The following is a 17,763-nucleotide window of genomic DNA, read 5'->3' as shown; positions in this document are numbered from 1 at the left end:
GTGACAAACCCACAGCCAACATCATTCTCAATGGTGAAAAACTGAAACCATTTCCTCTAAGATCAGGAACAAGACAAGGTTGTCCACTCTCAGCACTATTATTCAACATAGTTTTGGAAGGTTTAGCCTCAGCAATCAAAGAATAAGAAATAAAAGGAATCCAAATCAGAAAAAAAGAAGTAAAACTGTCACTGTTTACAGATGACATGACACTATGCATAGAGAATCCTAAAGATGCTACCAGAAAACCACTAGACCTAATCAATGAATTCGGTAGAGTGCCAGGATACAAAATTAATGCACAGAAATCTCTTGCATTCCTATACACTAATGATGAAAAATCAGGAAGAGAAATTAAGGAAACACTCCCATTTACCATTGCAGCAAAAAGAGTAAAATATCTAGGAATAAACCTACCTAAGGAGACAAACGACCTCTATGCAGAAAATTATAAGACACTGATGAAAGAAATTAAAGATGGTACAAACAGATGGAGAGATATACCAGGTTCTTGGATTGGAAGAATCAACATTGTGAAAATGACTCTACTACCCAAAGCAATCTACAGATTCAATGCAATCCCTATCAAACTACCACTGGCATTTTTCACAGAACTAGAACAAAAAATTTCACAATTTGTATGGAAACACAAAAGACCCCGAATAGCCAAAGCAATCTTGAGAACGAAAAACGGAGCTGGAGGAATCAGGCTCCCTGACTTCAGACTATACTACAAAGCTACAGTAATAAAGACAGTATGGTACTGGCACAAAAACAGAAAGATAGATCAATGGGACAGGATAGAAAGCCCAGAGATAAATGCACCACATATGGTCACCTTATCTTTCATAAAGAAGGCAGGAGTGTACAGTGGATAAAGGACAGCCTCTTCAATAAGTGGTGCTGGGAAAACTGGACAGGTACATGTAAAAGTATGAGATCAGATCACTCCCTAAATCCATACACAAAAATAAGCTCAAAATGGATTAAAGACCTAAATGTAAGGCCAGAAAATGTAATGCCTATGCTTAGAGGAAAACATAGGCAGAACACTCTATGAGATAAATCACAGCTAGATCCTTTTTGACCCACCTCCTAGAGAAATGGAAATAAAAACAAAAATAAACAAATGGGACCTAATGAAACTTCAAAGCTTTTGCACAGCAAAGGAAACCATAAACAAGACCAAAAGACAACCCTCAGAATGGGAGAAAATATTTGCAAATGAAGCAACTGACAAAGGATTAATCTCCAATCATATATATGGAATTTAAGGGGAAAAAAATGTCATGAAGAACCTAGGGATAAGACAGGAAGAAAGACACAGACCTACTAGAGAATGGACTTGTGAATATGGGGAGGGGGGAGGGTAAGCTGTGACAAAGTGAAAGAGTGGCATGGACATGTATACACTACCAAACGTAAAATAGATAGCTAGAGGGAATCAGCCGCATAGCACAGGGAGATCAGCTCGGTGCTTTGTGAACACCTAGAGGGGTGGGATAGGGAGGGTGGGAGGGAGGGAGACGCAAGAGGGAAGAGATATGGGAACATATCTATATGTATAACTGATTCACTTTGTTATAAAGCAGAAACTAACACACCATTGTAAAGCAATTATACTCCAATAAAGATGTGAGAAAAATAAATAAAAAGTATAGTGACAACTTCAAATGCTGGCGAGTACGTAGAAAAATTATATCACATCACTGGTGGGAAAATAAAATAGTTTAGCCACTCTGAGAAAAAACAAACAAACAAAAAAGAACATAAATATTTACAAATGTTATATCCTCTTGTTGAAATGACTCCTTTATTATATAATGACCTTCTTTATTTCTTATTAGAGTCTTTGCCTTAAAGTCTATTTTCCCTGATAAGAGTGTAGGTATCCAAGTTTCTTTTTGTTTCCATTTGCATGGAATATCTATTTCCATGCCTTCACTTTATCTATGTGTTTCCTTACATGTGAAGTGAATCTCCTGTAGGCAGTGCATATATTGGTCTTGGTTTTTTTGTTTTGTTTTGTTTTGTTTTTAATCCATTTAGCCACTCTGTGTCTTTTGTTTGGGGAACTTAGTCCATTTACATTTAAAGTAATTATTGATATGTATGTACTCTTTACCATTTTGTTAATTGTTTTCTGGCTGCTTTTAAATTCCTTTATTCCTTTCTTCTTCTCTTGCTCTCCTCATTTGTGACTTGGTGATAATTTTTAGTGGCATGCTTAGATTCCTTTCTCTTTATCTTTTATGTATCTACTATAATGTTTTGCTTTGTGATTACCATGAGGCTTACGTAAAATAACATATCTATAACAGTCTATTTTAAGTTGACAAGTTAAGTTCAAACACATTCTAAAGCTCTACATTTTTACTCCTCCTGCTTGTTTTATTTTTGATGTCACAGTTTCTTTTTATCTTGCATATTCATTAACAAGTTATAGTAGTTGTAGTTATTTTTACTACTTTTGTCTTTTAACGTTTGTACTAGAATTATAAGTGATTAACTCATCACCTTTATGACATTAGATTTTTCTGAATTTTACTATATGTTTACCTTTACCAGTGAGATTTGTACTTTCATATGTTTTTCTATTTCTGATTAGCACTTTCATTTCAGCTTAAAGAAGTCCCTTCAGCCTTTCCTGGAAGGCCAGTTTAGTGGTCGTAAATTTCTTCACCTTTTGCTTGTCTGGAAAACTATTTGAAAACTATTTATCTCTCCTTCAATTCTGTAGAACAACTTGGCTGAGTAGAGAATTCTTGGTTAGTAGGTTTTGTTTGTTTGTTTTGTTTTGTTTTCAGCACTTTGAATATATTGTGCCACTTCCTTCTGGCCTGCAAAGTTTCTGCTGAAAAACCTGCTGATAGTCTTATGGAGGGTTCCTATCCACATAACAAGTTGTTTTTCTGTTGCTGCTTTTAAGATTCTCTCCTTGTCTTTAAGTTATGACAGTTTAATTATAATGCATCTTGGTGTGGGTCTCTTTGGCTCATATTATTTGGAACTCTCTAGGCTTCCTAGATCTGGATGTCTATTTCCTTCCCCAGGTTAAGGAAGTTTTCAGCTATTATTTCTTCAAATAAATGTTCTGCCCCTTTCTCTCTCTCTTCTCCTTCTAGGACCCCTATAATGCAAATGTTGGTCTGTTTAATGTCTCACAAGTCGCTGAAGCTATCTTCACTTTTTAATTTTTTTTTCTTTTTACTTCTTTGATTGGATGAATTCCATTGCCCTGTGTTTGAGTTTGCTAATTATTTTTTCTGGCTTCGTCTAGCCTGCTGTTGATCCCCTGTAATGTATTTTTCAGTGCAGGTATTCTTCAGCCCTGTGATTTCTGTTTGTTACTTTCTTGTATTTTCTATTTCTGTTGAAGCTATCATTCTGTTCATGCATTGTTCTCCTGACCTCAGTGAGCATCTTTTTTTTTTAATTTAATTTTTTAACTAATTAACATTTTTTCTGTTTCTGTAGTTTATTGATATATAATATTATATATGACCAGCATGAAGTTTAATTTTGCTAAGATATATGAGTTATTCGCATCTCAGAAAGACTATTAGAATAAAAACTACAAAAGTGGATAAAGGTAACCATACTTACTTGCATAAGTGTCTCCCTTTTAAGAGATTTAATATCCCTAAAATAAAAAGGGGGTAATTATGAAAATGAAATTTTCCCAGCGTCGGTGTAGTAAGACTGGAATATTTTGTCACTAGTGAAATTTCTAAAGACTTAATAAGAACAGTTGAGACATACTTTCTCATAGTTTTATCAAGTAGAGTCAATATTGGTGTTCCCGGTGACCTTCCCTAGCATTCAGAGATGCTGAGAACAGAGGAGATATAAAAGCTATAATCAGGGACAAAATTAATATTTTTACCTAAAACAAATCAACAGATTAGAGGAATGCAGGGTGATAAAAGCTAGTAAATTCAGTGATTTTAAGATTACTTATTACTCTTATCATATCAGGGTGGGGTTTTTCCTTTACGTATGATTTTTTTCTTTGACTTTTTTACTTCTAAACTTTCTTTGCTTTGTGTTTTTCATTAATCTCTTACTTTTTATGTCTATTGCTGTTACTCCAAGCCTAGAATATTTGCCTGATATTAATCTGTTGACAGTAATTTTACAACAGAGTTCAAGCAATCTTCTAAGGCTTTTATTGTGGGGTATGGTAGACATGTAGAGGTCCTTTTGTCATTAGTAACATATCTGTTCATAACGACTAGAAGTTAAGTAATAGCACCTAAATATGTATTTAAGAATGATTCAAAATTGAGCATGTTTTATTTTTAATCATTCCTCCCAAAAGGAATATTTTTATCCATTTCTTATTTATCTTTTCAGTGTTTCTTTATACAAATGAAGGAAAATACAATAGATATTTGATTCTTCTTATTCTTTCCCTTTTACACTGAATGTAGTATATCGTATACATTGTATACATTCTTTCCCGTTACACTGAGTAGTATATTTTATATATTGTATACATTCAATCAAGTAATATGCTCTCTTCACTGTTCTGCAACTTGCTTTCCTCACTTTAATAGATGACCTGTTGATATCTTCACCTCTGTATGGAGATCTTGCTCATTTTTTTTTTTTTTTACAGCTTATAGTATTCCATCAAATAGGAGTGCCATAGTTTTTTCAACCAGTACCTACTGCTAAATGCACAGGTTTTTTATAATCTCTAAATTTTACATATTATGCTATAATCATTAAACCTGTACCTATATTTTTTGTGCTTATGTAGGAGATTGTGTAGAATATATTCCCAGGAGAGGGATTGCTGAGTCAAAGAAAAATGTCTTTATTATTGGTAGATCATGTCAGATTCTTCTCCATAATGGGTTGTATGCTTTTGAGCAAGTTTTAAAGTAGAGAAATTATATGGTTCATTACCTTTCTTGCCCATTCTAACTCCCAACTTAATCTAACTTTGGTTCCACTCAAAATTTTAGAATACAGATTCCTTACTAACTAGTTCTTTAATCTCTGCCAGAGATAAATGCCTACTTGCCTCCAGTATTTCAAGCTAGTATCTAATATCTTTTAATGGGTAATGTCAAAAATCAATTCAAGTGACTTTCTTCAACTCTTCTAGTTTTGTCATCAACATCACAATCTGTAGATCTGATTTGTCTACCTGGTAACTGGTAATAATTGTCAGTGCCAGAATCTAGTACAAACTTCTCAGCTTACCTGTTTTCTCTGCTCTACATTAAGATATCCTTAATAATTAGCATATGCTTTTAGGCTGACTGACATGGCTGATTAAATCATATAGTTCTCCTTTAAGACAAGACACCCTGGGTAGCCTCATGCATATTTACACTGGTTGCACTGAAAAATTACCAAGTCTTTCCTTATCTGGGTATGTTTCAGTATATGGAAAAGGTAGACTCTAGCATGCAGAGACCTAAGCCTCCTATTGCATTTAACTAGAGGGTCAAGGAAAGAGCTCTGAAATCAGAAGCAAAAGACCTAGGTCTGCATTCTCTTCCTGTACTGTTTTTTTTTTTAATTACAGCTTTATTGATGTAGTTCATATACCATACAATTCACCCATTTAAAGAATACAATTCAGTGGTTTTTATTAGATTCATAGATGTGAACAACTATCACCTTAGAGCAAGACTTACTCTTAGAAAAAGTCATAGAGTTTCCTTAACTTTAGTTTTCTAATCTATAAATTGTGGGAAATGTTACTTAGCTCATAAAATGGTTTGTGAGGATGATGTGAAATAGTGTACATGAATGAATTTGAAAACTCTAAATCCCTGTTAGGTAAAATGAGATGGAATATTCATTTCCTCTGACTGGGGCAAGCTATAACAATATCCTAACCGTCTCTCATACATTTTTACCTCTCTGCATGTTTAAGGTGCATTGCTAGGAAAAAGAAGGGGTATCATGCCTTTTGTGAAGAAAGAAAGAATTTAAGAAAATATTTTATTTTCTGTTTTAGATATAGACTTCAATATGACAAAAGTTTTAAAGAATCTAGAAGGATATACAATGCCTGCATCCAAGGAAGAATCAAGATTATCAGGACTACCAACAAAGGTTTGGAGTATAATAATTATAAAAAATGTCCTTCTTTAATTTCCAATATAATTAATTGAACAGGTTTCACATGGACAATGTTGGTTATTATGCTCTTGATATATATTTTAGAAAAAAATTAATAATCAGAAGAGATTTATTGGAGAGGTTAATCTTAATATTAAAGTCATATTTATTTCTGAAACTATCCTCATCTCTAAGGAAAACTAATAGCGTTTATCTTTTCCTCATACTTCGGGCACTGCTGCTCCTTGGGTTGACATACAGACATGGCTCTGATCTCAATAAGCACCAAAGTGCAGAGAAAACTTCAATGGCATTTTCAACAGTGGTTGACCTGTCCCCACCCCTTAAACCATGGTCCCGGAATAAATGACCATATATAGGTACTGTTGATCTTAAGTCTTGAATACTTGCTTTCTCCACATTTTTGAAGGTGCCTCCCAAACAGAGAACCTATGGATTTGCCACCTTGTGTTGCTTTAGCCAAGATTTGATGAGACCGTTGGCTTGAACTTCTGAATTTGATCTCTTAACTTGTTAGCCAATTGGGTTTTAAATCTATTGCAGTCTTTTTTGTTAAAATTTTGTCTGAATTATCTAGTCAGGTCTGACCGTTATTTTAAATTTTAAATTATGCCTATACAAAAACTACTTTCTGAAAGTCAGTATTCATATATTTCCTGGTCTTTAATAATCCAGGTATATAGAATCTCTTCCAACCTTCACAGTGCTGCCAAGGATGTCCATACTTAGGATAGAAATTGGCGACTCTAGGAGTCCATTTGGGGTAGATGGCAATATTGCACCATCTTGGCTGCAGGGGGCGGGAGGCAGGGGAGTGCATTCTATTACTTTTCCTTGATTGCTAAATTTAGAAATCAAGGAAATGTAATAGAAATTTTATATCTGATCTTCAGCAAGCACTAAAAATGGTCTTTAATAGTTTGTTTACAAGTTGAAGAAATATGGACAGATGGATTTGTAACTGACAATAACTCTTCTCAGATATCACTGTTAAAAGATAGAAAGCAAATTGCAGGTATGTCTTTGGTAGTACACTGTATTGCTGCATCATTGGCCCTGTCTCATGCACAATATTTTATCAACAACTTTGATAAGAATATGGTTGCCATTTTTCATTAGCCATGTAGAAGTCATAAAACCTGGAAGAATTATGAATATAGTGGAACACCAAAAGTTTACAACAGTCTGGGGTAACAGGCCTGATCTTAGAAGATAAACTGTTACTGTGGAAAAAGTATAGAGGTTCAGAATTACAACTGCATAAGTACAGGTTAATAAAGCCTTGCCTTGGAGGCCTCTGAAAGGATTTGGGAATCGCTTTTAACAGTAAGCTCTGTATATGTCAAAAGTAGAACGTTGTTGACCCCAAAATCTACTGTATTCATGGGCTGTTTAAACATGTGGAATCTACTCTGTGCTGATTAGACAATAATTGTATATTACATTCATTCTGGAGCCCTGCTTTCAATCTGCTCTCGCCTGATTGAACTACGCTTAAAAAAAAAATCATAGTTTCTCATAGAGGAAGAAGGATCTGTGTACTGTGGTTTTCTTAGTTTAAAAACTGGTAACTGCAGAAAAAGAACAGGAATGTCTGTTTCTAAAACTTCAGTAAGATAGAGTTTCTATCTTATAATACACCAGGCAAAAGCCAGGAAAATGCTTGGTGCGGTTTTGCATGCAAGTTTTAAGATCAGGCTAGGTATAACCTGATGTGAATTGTCATGGGAGACTATGGTGAAGTAAATGATTTACATCAAAGAAAAAACAGCTGATATTGACATTGTTTTCACCATCAAAGAACTGCTTTTGATTACAATATTACCACTATTTGAAATAATTTTGGAGCAGCTATGAATGAATACAATGAAAAATTGACCATAAGCAAACAAAACACAAGAGAATTTTACATATCAGTAAAAACAAATGAGAATAAAATCTTACTTCCCCACAAGAAGTGGAATCAACAATAAATCTCTCACCTAGGTGTTATAAAAATTGAGGAAAGACTTATCATATGAGTAGTTGCTATACTTGCATCCCACAAGAAGTCAATAGTAGAATATTGGAGCAATTATAATTATGGTGATGGTTTCCTTGACACAGAATTCGTGGTCAAAGTTTCTTTCATCAGCACTGTGATGGGCTTCTAGCCTCTTTGTTCTGATGAGAAGTCACCTTGTTAACCTTATTGGGGTTCTCTTATATGTTGTTTTTCTCTTGCTGCTTTTGAGATTTTTCTTTTTGTCTTCGTCTTTCAACACTTTGACTATGACGCATCTAGATGTGAATTTATCCTACTTGGAGGTAAGCTTCTTGGATGTGTTTTTCATAAAACTTGGAAAGTTTCAGTCATTATTTCTTCATATTTTTTCCTGCCCCTTTTTCTGGGGCTCTGCTCATTCTTTTCTCTTTCTGTTCTTCAGATAAAATGATCTCTATTGGCCTGTCTTCATGCTAAAAGACTAGCAGAGCCCTACGGCACATACTCATAGTCTCATACTTTAGTAAATTACTTTAATTAAGATGCCCTGCAGAATTTCCCTTTATTTGTTTTAATATACCAGATAATAATTGTATTTATGGTTATAATGCAGTTATATTTTATTTACAGTTCTTTAAAAATACACAAAAGTAATAATTGATTCATTTTTTTTTCCTACCCCTTACAGTCCCATTATAGCAGTAGTGGCCCAGAGTTTAAGCGTGTTCTCTTCAATTTTGGAGGTCAGAGTCCACTGATTTTATATTATCTTAAGATGCATGAGCTAGCTGGTATTTCCAAAGCCCCTGGACAAGTCAGGATTAAACTCACTGAAATATTGAAAGAACCATATCCTTTTTTAAGCTTTGCTTTAATATGATGTTTCCAAAATATTCAAAACTTTTAACTTTTTTTAATGTCTCAGTTAAGAAAAAAATTTTAATGCATTTTGTAACTAATGCTTTACTTAGCATTTAATTACATTCAAAACTTTTCATAGCATGTTTGGCTAAAAGTATTTTCTCTTTTAGTTCTAAGGCTGTGATTTTACATGTAAGAAAAATAAAACAAACATAAAACCCAGGAACTTAAAAAACCAGTATATTTAGCTCTTTAGTAAAAGACTATTTTTACAACTTTACTGTTCAGTGTTCAGTTTCAAACATTTGTCAGAACTATGGGTCATGGACTTCTAGGTTTCTCCAGAAGAAAGTTTCAAATGTGCCTTAGCTATGTAATCATTTGTTCTAATGAAAATTTATTAGAAAGCTTAATGTATAAAATATAATATAAATGAAATTGGAGCTCTTTGGTTGTAGCAGGGGTATCTGTTTACATTCTTGTGCCCCCTCTGCATAACCCATCCTGGCCCAGGTCTCACTAGGGACTTGGATGAACTCCAAGAGATCCAGTACAGTGGTCTCCAAACTGGGGTATACACAGCTCTGGGTGGAAAATAAATAAATAAATATATATATATATTTCTATCTTTAAAAATAAAAAAGAAATTGCACTTTACTAATATTTAGTAGACAGGTGCCCTCACTCAGTTGATATTTCAGTCTGCACTCTGTTGAGGGATAGTAATAGCATGTTTGCTCTTGTGTTGTCTGAGTTTCACAACATATTGCTGTTTTCTTTGGGTGGTTAAGAGGATTTATAGATTATATCATTTGGTTTAACTAAATTGACACTTACTAGTGGACCAATGCTTTAAAAGTTTTCTGAAAAGAAATATTACTCAGCCATAAAAAGGAACAAAATAATGCCATTTGCAGCCACATGGATGGATCTAGAGATTGTCGTATTGAGTGAAGTAAGTCAGACAGAGAAAGACAAATATCATATGATATTGCTTATATGTGGAATCTAAAAAAATGGTACAAATGAACTTTTTGACAAAATAGAGTCACAGATGTAGAAAAGAAACCTATAGTTACCAAGGGGAAAAGGCAGGTAGGATAAATTGGGAGATTGGGATTGACATATACACCCTACTATATATAAAATAGATAACTGATAAGAACCTACTGTATGTATAGCACAGGGAACTCTACTCTATACTTTGTAATGACCTATATGGGAAAAGAATCTAAAAGAGAGTGGGTATCTGTATATGTACAACTGATTCACTTTGCTGTGGAGCAGAAACTAACACAACATTGTAAATCAACTATACTCCAATAAAAATTAATTTTAAAAATAAAAAGCATTTGTTCAAAAAAAAGAATGATGTGTTATATATACACAATGGAATACTACTCAGCCATAACAAAGAATGAAATAATGCCATCTGCAACAACATGGATGAACCTAGAGATTATCATACTAAGTGTAGTAAGCCAGACAGAGAAAGACAAATATCATATGATATCACTTACCTGTGGAATCTGAAAAATGATACAAATGAACTTATTTACACAACAGAGATAGACTCACAGACATAGAAAACAAACTTATGGTTACCAAAGGGGAAAAGTAGGGGGTCATGAAGTAGGAGTTTGGGATTAACATATACACACTTCTATATATAAAATAGTAAACAACAAGGACATACTGTATAGCACAGGGAACTATACTCAATATTTTGTAATAACCTATAATGGAAAAGAATCTAAAAAAGAATACATATGTGTGTGCTTGTGTGCGTGTGTGTATGTGTGTGTGTTTGTATCTGAATCACTTTGCTGTACACCTAAAACTAACACAATATTGTAAATCAACTATATTTCAATAAAAAATTTTTTAAAAGGAAAAAAGAAATAGTCTCCTGAAAAGAAACTTTGGATTGATGATAATATTTATAATGCAAGAATAATTTTTTAAGAAAAACACAGAATGATATCTCCTCTATTCCTTGAAGGAGCTCTTTTTCAGCTACACTAAGAGACAAAATTAGTGGTGATCCAATCAGTTCTGCCAAGATGTAGGCCAAAAAAAATTTTAATTTTCAAAAATAACAATTGAAATATGGACATACATCATTATTATAAACAGTGAACCTAGCCCTAAGTGTATGTTATACTTTTCAATATTAGCAAATGATAGTATGATGCCAGTTTAATTTGCAAGGCATTTGTAAACCAACTGTCTAGACATCAATATAAATCTCTATAATTTGAGGATAAAAGGTTTGGTGTACCAAAAATAAATGTAGTGTTAAATTTTATTTTTTTAAATATTTTATTTCATCTCACTGTTTTCTATCCATAGACTGCATATCTTTTATAATATGCATAATATATAAATACAGATTGATATGTATATAATTTATAAATTTAAAATTATATCTATGAGGGAGTGTGCTCACATAGCTTTTACTCATGGGATACATGATCCAGGAAGTGTGGAGAACACTGCCCTAGCAGATTCTCAAAATTCTTCCCAGGGCACTTCTCCCATATTTCAGTCAAGACAACCTCCAGAGTCTCACTGACCACAGGCACATGGAATTAACTTGGATGGCTCTGGAACACAAGGAGAAAGCAAACTACAGAGCTAAATCAGTCTGTTTTGAGACTTGTAACTTAAGGATTTTCATCAACCTTGGATTATTCAAACAAATGGTTAAATACAAAATTTTTAGATGTCTAGAAGTGAAATTTGAAAGCTATGAAAACCATAATAGATTACTTTTATTTTTAACTAATTTTTATTGTGATTATAAAAATATCAGTCTTTGTGTTTATATTTCTGATGGGCATGGATTTCTCCAACAACAACACAAGGATTCATAACACCAGTTCACTGAGAATGTGGGAAGAGTATGAGTATATGTGGGGGTGGGGAAAGGAGGAAATGGATATCTAGAGCATGAAATCTTTTAGGAGAGTGCTTCATTCCATAAAGATCGGAAAGAAGTCACCACTTAGAAAATAATGGGTCTGGACAAAACTATAATTCAAAAAGGTAAATGCACTATTATGTTCATAGCAACAGTATTCACAATAGCCAAGACATGGAAACAACCTAGGTGTCCATCGACAGATGAATAGATAAAGAAGATGTGGCACATATATACAATGGAATGCTACTCAGCCATAAAAAGAACGAAATAATGCCATTTGCAGCAAGTTAGATGGACCTAGAGATTATCATACTAAGTGAAGTAAGCAGAAAGAGAAAGACAAATACCATATGATATCACTTATATGTGGAATCTAAAATAGAACACAAGTGAACTTATCTATGAAACAGGAACAGACTCACAGACATAGAGAACAGACTTGTGGTTGCTGGGGGTGGGGAGGTGGTGGTGCTGGAGGGAGGGATGGATTGGGAGTTTGGGATTCGCAGATGTAAACTATATATTATATATAGTATGGATAAACAACAACGTGCTGCTGTATAGCACAGGGAACTATATTCAATATGCTGTGATTAAACCATAATGGAAAAGAATATGAAAAATAATGTGTATATATGTATAACTGAATCACTTTGCTATGCAGCACAAATTAACACAACATTGTACATCAACTACACTTCAATAAAATAAATTTAAAAAAAGAAAGAAAGTAAGTAATGGGGCTTTCCATGATGTTTTCTGAGCTTATGAAATGTAATGCCCGCTGATAAGAAAAAATATTCTTAGATCTAATGATGAACAAAGTGATAATGATGCCTCACATTCATCAGCACTTTACAGTTTTTCAAAACATTTATTGAATCTTCCTATGTATCATTGCAAGAAATGACAAGATTCCTGGGACAGTGGACAGAGCAGGCACCCATCACAGCCACTTTACAGATGAGGGAACCAAAGCTCAAAGAGGGTAAGTAGCTTACCCAGGTGATTCATGCAGCAGAGCTGGCAACAGAGTCTACCATTCCCTGAGCCATGCATACTTTTCTGACATGATGATCCAGGCTAGAATTCTCCTTGAGGGTGATACTAGTGGTTGGTGGCAGAGCCTGGTAATGTTTTCTCCAAGACCTTTTTTCTAAAATATTTTTTCTTTTTTTAAATTTATTTTTTATTGAAGTATAGTTGATTTACAATGTTGTGTTAATTCCAAGAACTTGATAGCTGCTAATGAAATTTGTGTCCAGAGTTCCCATAATTATCTATGATGACTGTATGATCACTGAATTTATCTCTTTCTCACTGAAATTTTACATTGAAGCTATTCAGAATATAGAACATTTTTATTAGTTTTTCTCAGGGCTTACTGGAGTCCTCTGGCTTTCCTGAAGTGGAAAAATAACACTTTTTAGCTAATGCATCTATGCAGAGTGAAGGAGTAGGAGAAAGTAGAGAAAGTGGAGGAGTTAAATAACAAAAAAGACAAATATAATTCATCATATTTGGGCTTGGCAAACTCTAAAATGGTCCCCAATGATCCCCACCTTCTGGTTCATGCCCTTGTGTAATTCCCTCCCATTGGGTATGGGCTGAACCTATAACTTGCTTCTAACAAATAGGATATGGCAAACATAATGGAATGTCACTTCTGAGATTCAGCTACAAAAAGACTGACATCAGTCCTGCTCGACTTTCTCTCCCGTTGCGGAGCACAGGCTCCGGACGCGCAGGTTCAGCAGCCATGGCTCACGGACCCAGCCGCTGTGCGGCATGTGGCATTGTTCAGGCCCGGGGCCGAACCCGCGTCCCCTGTATCGGCAGGCAGACTCTCAACCACTGAGCCACCAGGGAAGCCCTGACAGGACTTTTAACTTACACTTACAAGGAAAATAATGAACTTTTTTTTACTAGATAATGTACATTAAATCATTATTAGTAGAAAATTTGAATTTTTTAATGAATAGTCTTTGAATTTCTTTTTTAAAAACTTGATTACTTAGTACTAGAGTTATAAGTAAAACTAAAAAGAAAAACTGACTTCTAGGACCCAGAACTGAATGTGTAGTATGTTTTTAAACTGGGAAGAATCTTGTGCAAAATATATTTGGGGCTCCTAATTTTCCCATCTTACATTGCCTGCATTTTTGTAAACTACCTCAACTCCTTTATGTATTGAGAGTAAACTACCAAATAACCAAAAGTCTAATAATTATTTTACATGTTTCACAAATTATTTATTTAAAAAAAAGAAAAAAAGGAAGACTCAGGAACAAAATGTTTGGTCTCATTAAAAAGTAAAGTTTATAGGCTGTATCTGTATTTCTAACTTGAGTTTAGAATGTTCATTCACTTTTTTTTTTTTTTTTTACAGTTTGGGAAAAATCTGAACTTAAGGCTGTGTCACAATGAGGCTATTGTGTTACTGTAAACACATGCTCCCACCATCACACATATATACAGACTTTTTAACATGTAAAAACTGTCCAGAGTCAGATAATTCAACTCTACAATTAAAAATAATATGGGATATATCAACATTTATCCCAGCATAAAAATAAAAGCTATATGAAGAAACCATCTGTTGTGAATTATGTGTGATGTGGGAGAAGCAAATAGTCAACGAGGAAAAACGGAAAAGAAAGAAACCCTGAGACTCATATAAGGTCACCAGCTCTGTATAACACTCCATCTTCACACAGAATCTAGTGGGAAACTCTTTAGAGCCATGTGCAACTTCCTTTCACTTTTATTTATAAAAAGATTTCCAATAATCTTTGTCACACATGCATATATAGATTTTTTCTCACTAATATGTGAATAACAACTTGTGAGTTGTTACTAAAAGTTACTATGAATGGTATTTTTCATTTCAAGTCAGTTACATTTCAAGTTAGTTAACATATACTAAGGATTTAGTAATCAGATTTTCAAAAGGATACATTAGCTTAAAGACAAATGTCTGAAAAAAACTTCTAATCCAGAACCACTTTATCTAGTGTTTTTTCCGGTAAAGACAGGATAAAATACTTTTTTCTCTCAATCCTAAAACTCTCAGGATGAAATGAATAGGAAAGCCTACACTGCCAGAAAGTTTGTTCCATTATTTATGAGATTGTACCCCCAAAATCTAACCCTCACTTTCCTCAGCTTCAAAAATAGGGATATGGACATTATAATATCATCTGTTAATGAGACCTTTCAGATAATAGAAACCAGATGTTAGCTTCCTGGAGTGGGAGGTCTTTTTAAAAATACTTTTTGTTGCAAACACCCAGCCCTAAAAACCCTGTGGCAACACAGACTCCCTCTACCAAAACACGAGGGAGGACTGATATTTCCTCTAGTTGTCTGCAAAGAGGTAAAACAGGCTGGGGAGCAGAGGAGAATGAAGAGGGGAGATGAGGAAGTAGAGAGGAAACCTAAAAACCTTAGTTGCATGGAAGAGGCCCCTTCAGCAGTATAGGGAAAAAATTTAATTTGAGCCCAGATTTGAGCCTGTATTCTCCATGTGTATCAAGCAGATGGATTGGGCTATATAAGTTTTAAGTCTTTTTGAATCCTGAGATTTGTGATTCTGTTGGAGGAATTTGACTTTCCACACCATTGGTGGTTGAATTGGTAAATAGCTCAAATTTTCACTGAAATGACAGCCTTCTCATTTTGTCAGGTCACTGTAGAACCATGTTCTTCTGAGGCTACAGTAAGAAAAAGAATGCATAGGCACCATTTTTCCCATTCACAACTGTCAGTTCCCCTAAAGGACCACCAGAATAACCTGTTGACCAAGAAAAGCTAAGTTTAATAGACTTATTGTAGTAAAAGAGAACAACAATTTAACAGAGCTTTAGTAGTGTCTCAAAATGGCTAAATTCAGGAATGACATTTGTTGGGTTTTAGGACCTAAGTTGGATGATTTTGAGGCAGGTTGTGCAAGGTGAGAAACTGCTTGGGATTGGGCAGAGTTTAATATTATAATTTTGGACTACTGGGCCCAGTGAAGCAAGGGTCTTGAAGTAAGCTTTGATGTGCAAGCTATTTTAGCTGGTTCAAAGTCTTATCTTTCAGGAAAAAGCATTTTCTGGAGCAAGTTTTAGGTTATTTTTGCTTATTCTCAGTGTTGTTAAACACAGGGACAGAAAAAAGTATGCATGGCCCCTCACTTTTTAACACAGGAACAGGAGTGACATCAGCATCATGGCTGAATAAGACATCATGTCGCCCCTCAATGACAACAATTTGGCATACATCCATGGACAAAAATGCCCTTGTAGGAGTTGTGGGATCCAGTACCATTTGCCAAGGGATCTGAGAGGAGGGTCACCCACGTGTGCATCGTGTAACAGGCATGCAGATTTCTGTCCTAGCTATGGAACTTGTACTGGCCTATGAACCAACTCTAGCGCCTCTCAACCACAGTCCAAGAACCCCTGGAAAACACTGTCATAGGCAGTCACCTATAGATGAGAGAGGCCTTGTGGAAGTCCAGGCTTCCAGAAGAGAAATTTCAGCACACCACTGAAACAAAAAATACAAGTGTAGATGCATAGGAAAGGATAATTTGAATAAGACATCATGTCGCCCCTCAATGACAACAATTTGGCATACATCCATGGACAAAAATGCCCTTGTAGGAGTTGTGGGATCCAGTACCATTTGCCAAGGGATCTGAGAGGAGGGTCACCCACGTGTGCATCGTGTAACAGGCATGCAGATTTCTGTCCTAGCTATGGAACTTGTACTGGCCTATGAACCAACTCTAGCGCCTCTCAACCACAGTCCAAGAACCCCTGGAAAACACTGTCATAGGCAGTCACCTATAGATGAGAGAGGCCTTGTGGAAGTCCAGGCTTCCAGAAGAGAAATTTCAGCACGCCACTGAAACAAAAAAATACAAATGTAGATGCAGAGGAAAGGATAACAGGAACAGTTTAACTTCACCTCTCACCCAAGGCAGCACAGCTTAGGTCCAAGAGAGATCTTCTCAGCCTGTGATTTCTTGTGTGGGGGAAATTGAGAGCGAATTAGGGACCACCTGGCTTCCCAAGCAGTGTGGTTGCTGCCAAAGAGGCTTGTTTCTCTCTTCCCCATTCAGAGTACTGAATGATGAGCTTCATGACTTAGGGGTTGGAAAGAGGCTGGGAGAATTGTAGATGGAACTCTCAGAGGGCATTAAAGGGATGCAGATTCTACTAACCATGTCATAGACTCTACCAAGAAGGCTGCCCATGAGCCCCTGAGGACACGTCACCCATAGATATCCCCAGCTAGCCCATAGACACCCCCAGTGCTCCATGAACCCCACCCACATACATTCTCACCCTGTCATCAGCTCCCTGTGCACACTCCCAATAGCAACAGCAAAAGCGAGCTTTGGCAGACAGCTAGTGAGTATACACAGAAAGTCTGTGCCAGCCCAAATCTGTGGGCCAGAGAGAGACCACAAACTTGAACTTATATGCCACCTTTGGGAAAGCAAAAGGAAGGCTGTCAGCACTTGGCCTGGTGTGTTAACAGGGTAGAGAGATGACATAAAAGCTTTAAAATTCTGCCACTAAAGGGAGCAAGAAGTGTAAAACAGATGTATCCATAGAAGGTCTGAAAAGCCTCAGAATCCCTAGCAGAAGGTATTTATCTCCCAAAGGAAGTTAGCAAAAACTAGAGGAGGTGACTGCTATTTCAAATGTGAAGACAGCAACGTAAAACTTCAAAGAACATAAAAAATTTAAGGAAACATGACACCACAAATAGATCACAATGATTCTCCAGTAATTGATCCCAAAGATATGGAGATCTCAATTTACCTGATAAAGAATTCAAAAGAACTGTTTTAATGAAACTCAGTGAGCTACAAAAAAGCACAGAAAGATAA

The 17,763-nt window shown here is 35.3% G+C and overlaps 1 protein-coding gene across 1 annotated transcript in view; it reads left to right on the top strand.

The window, feature by feature from the left end:
- Positions 1 to 17,763, top strand: part of FAM227B (family with sequence similarity 227 member B) — a 246,445-nt gene that overhangs the window by 198,768 nt on the left and 29,914 nt on the right. Inside the window, exons 12-13 of the mRNA XM_024748771.1 lie at positions 5,981 to 6,078; positions 8,778 to 8,938. Of these exons, the coding sequence (XP_024604539.1) occupies positions 5,981 to 6,078; positions 8,778 to 8,938 (259 nt within the window). The remainder of the gene's footprint in view (positions 1 to 5,980; positions 6,079 to 8,777; positions 8,939 to 17,763) is intronic.

Source organism: Neophocaena asiaeorientalis, unplaced genomic scaffold, assembly GCF_003031525.2.
Source record: "Neophocaena asiaeorientalis asiaeorientalis breed wild unplaced genomic scaffold, Neophocaena_asiaeorientalis_V1.1 scaffold298, whole genome shotgun sequence".
NCBI classification, from domain to species: Eukaryota; Metazoa; Chordata; class Mammalia; order Artiodactyla; family Phocoenidae; genus Neophocaena; species Neophocaena asiaeorientalis.
The sequence above is the reverse complement of the archived record's forward strand: the minus strand, read 5'-3'. Positions and strand labels throughout refer to the sequence as shown.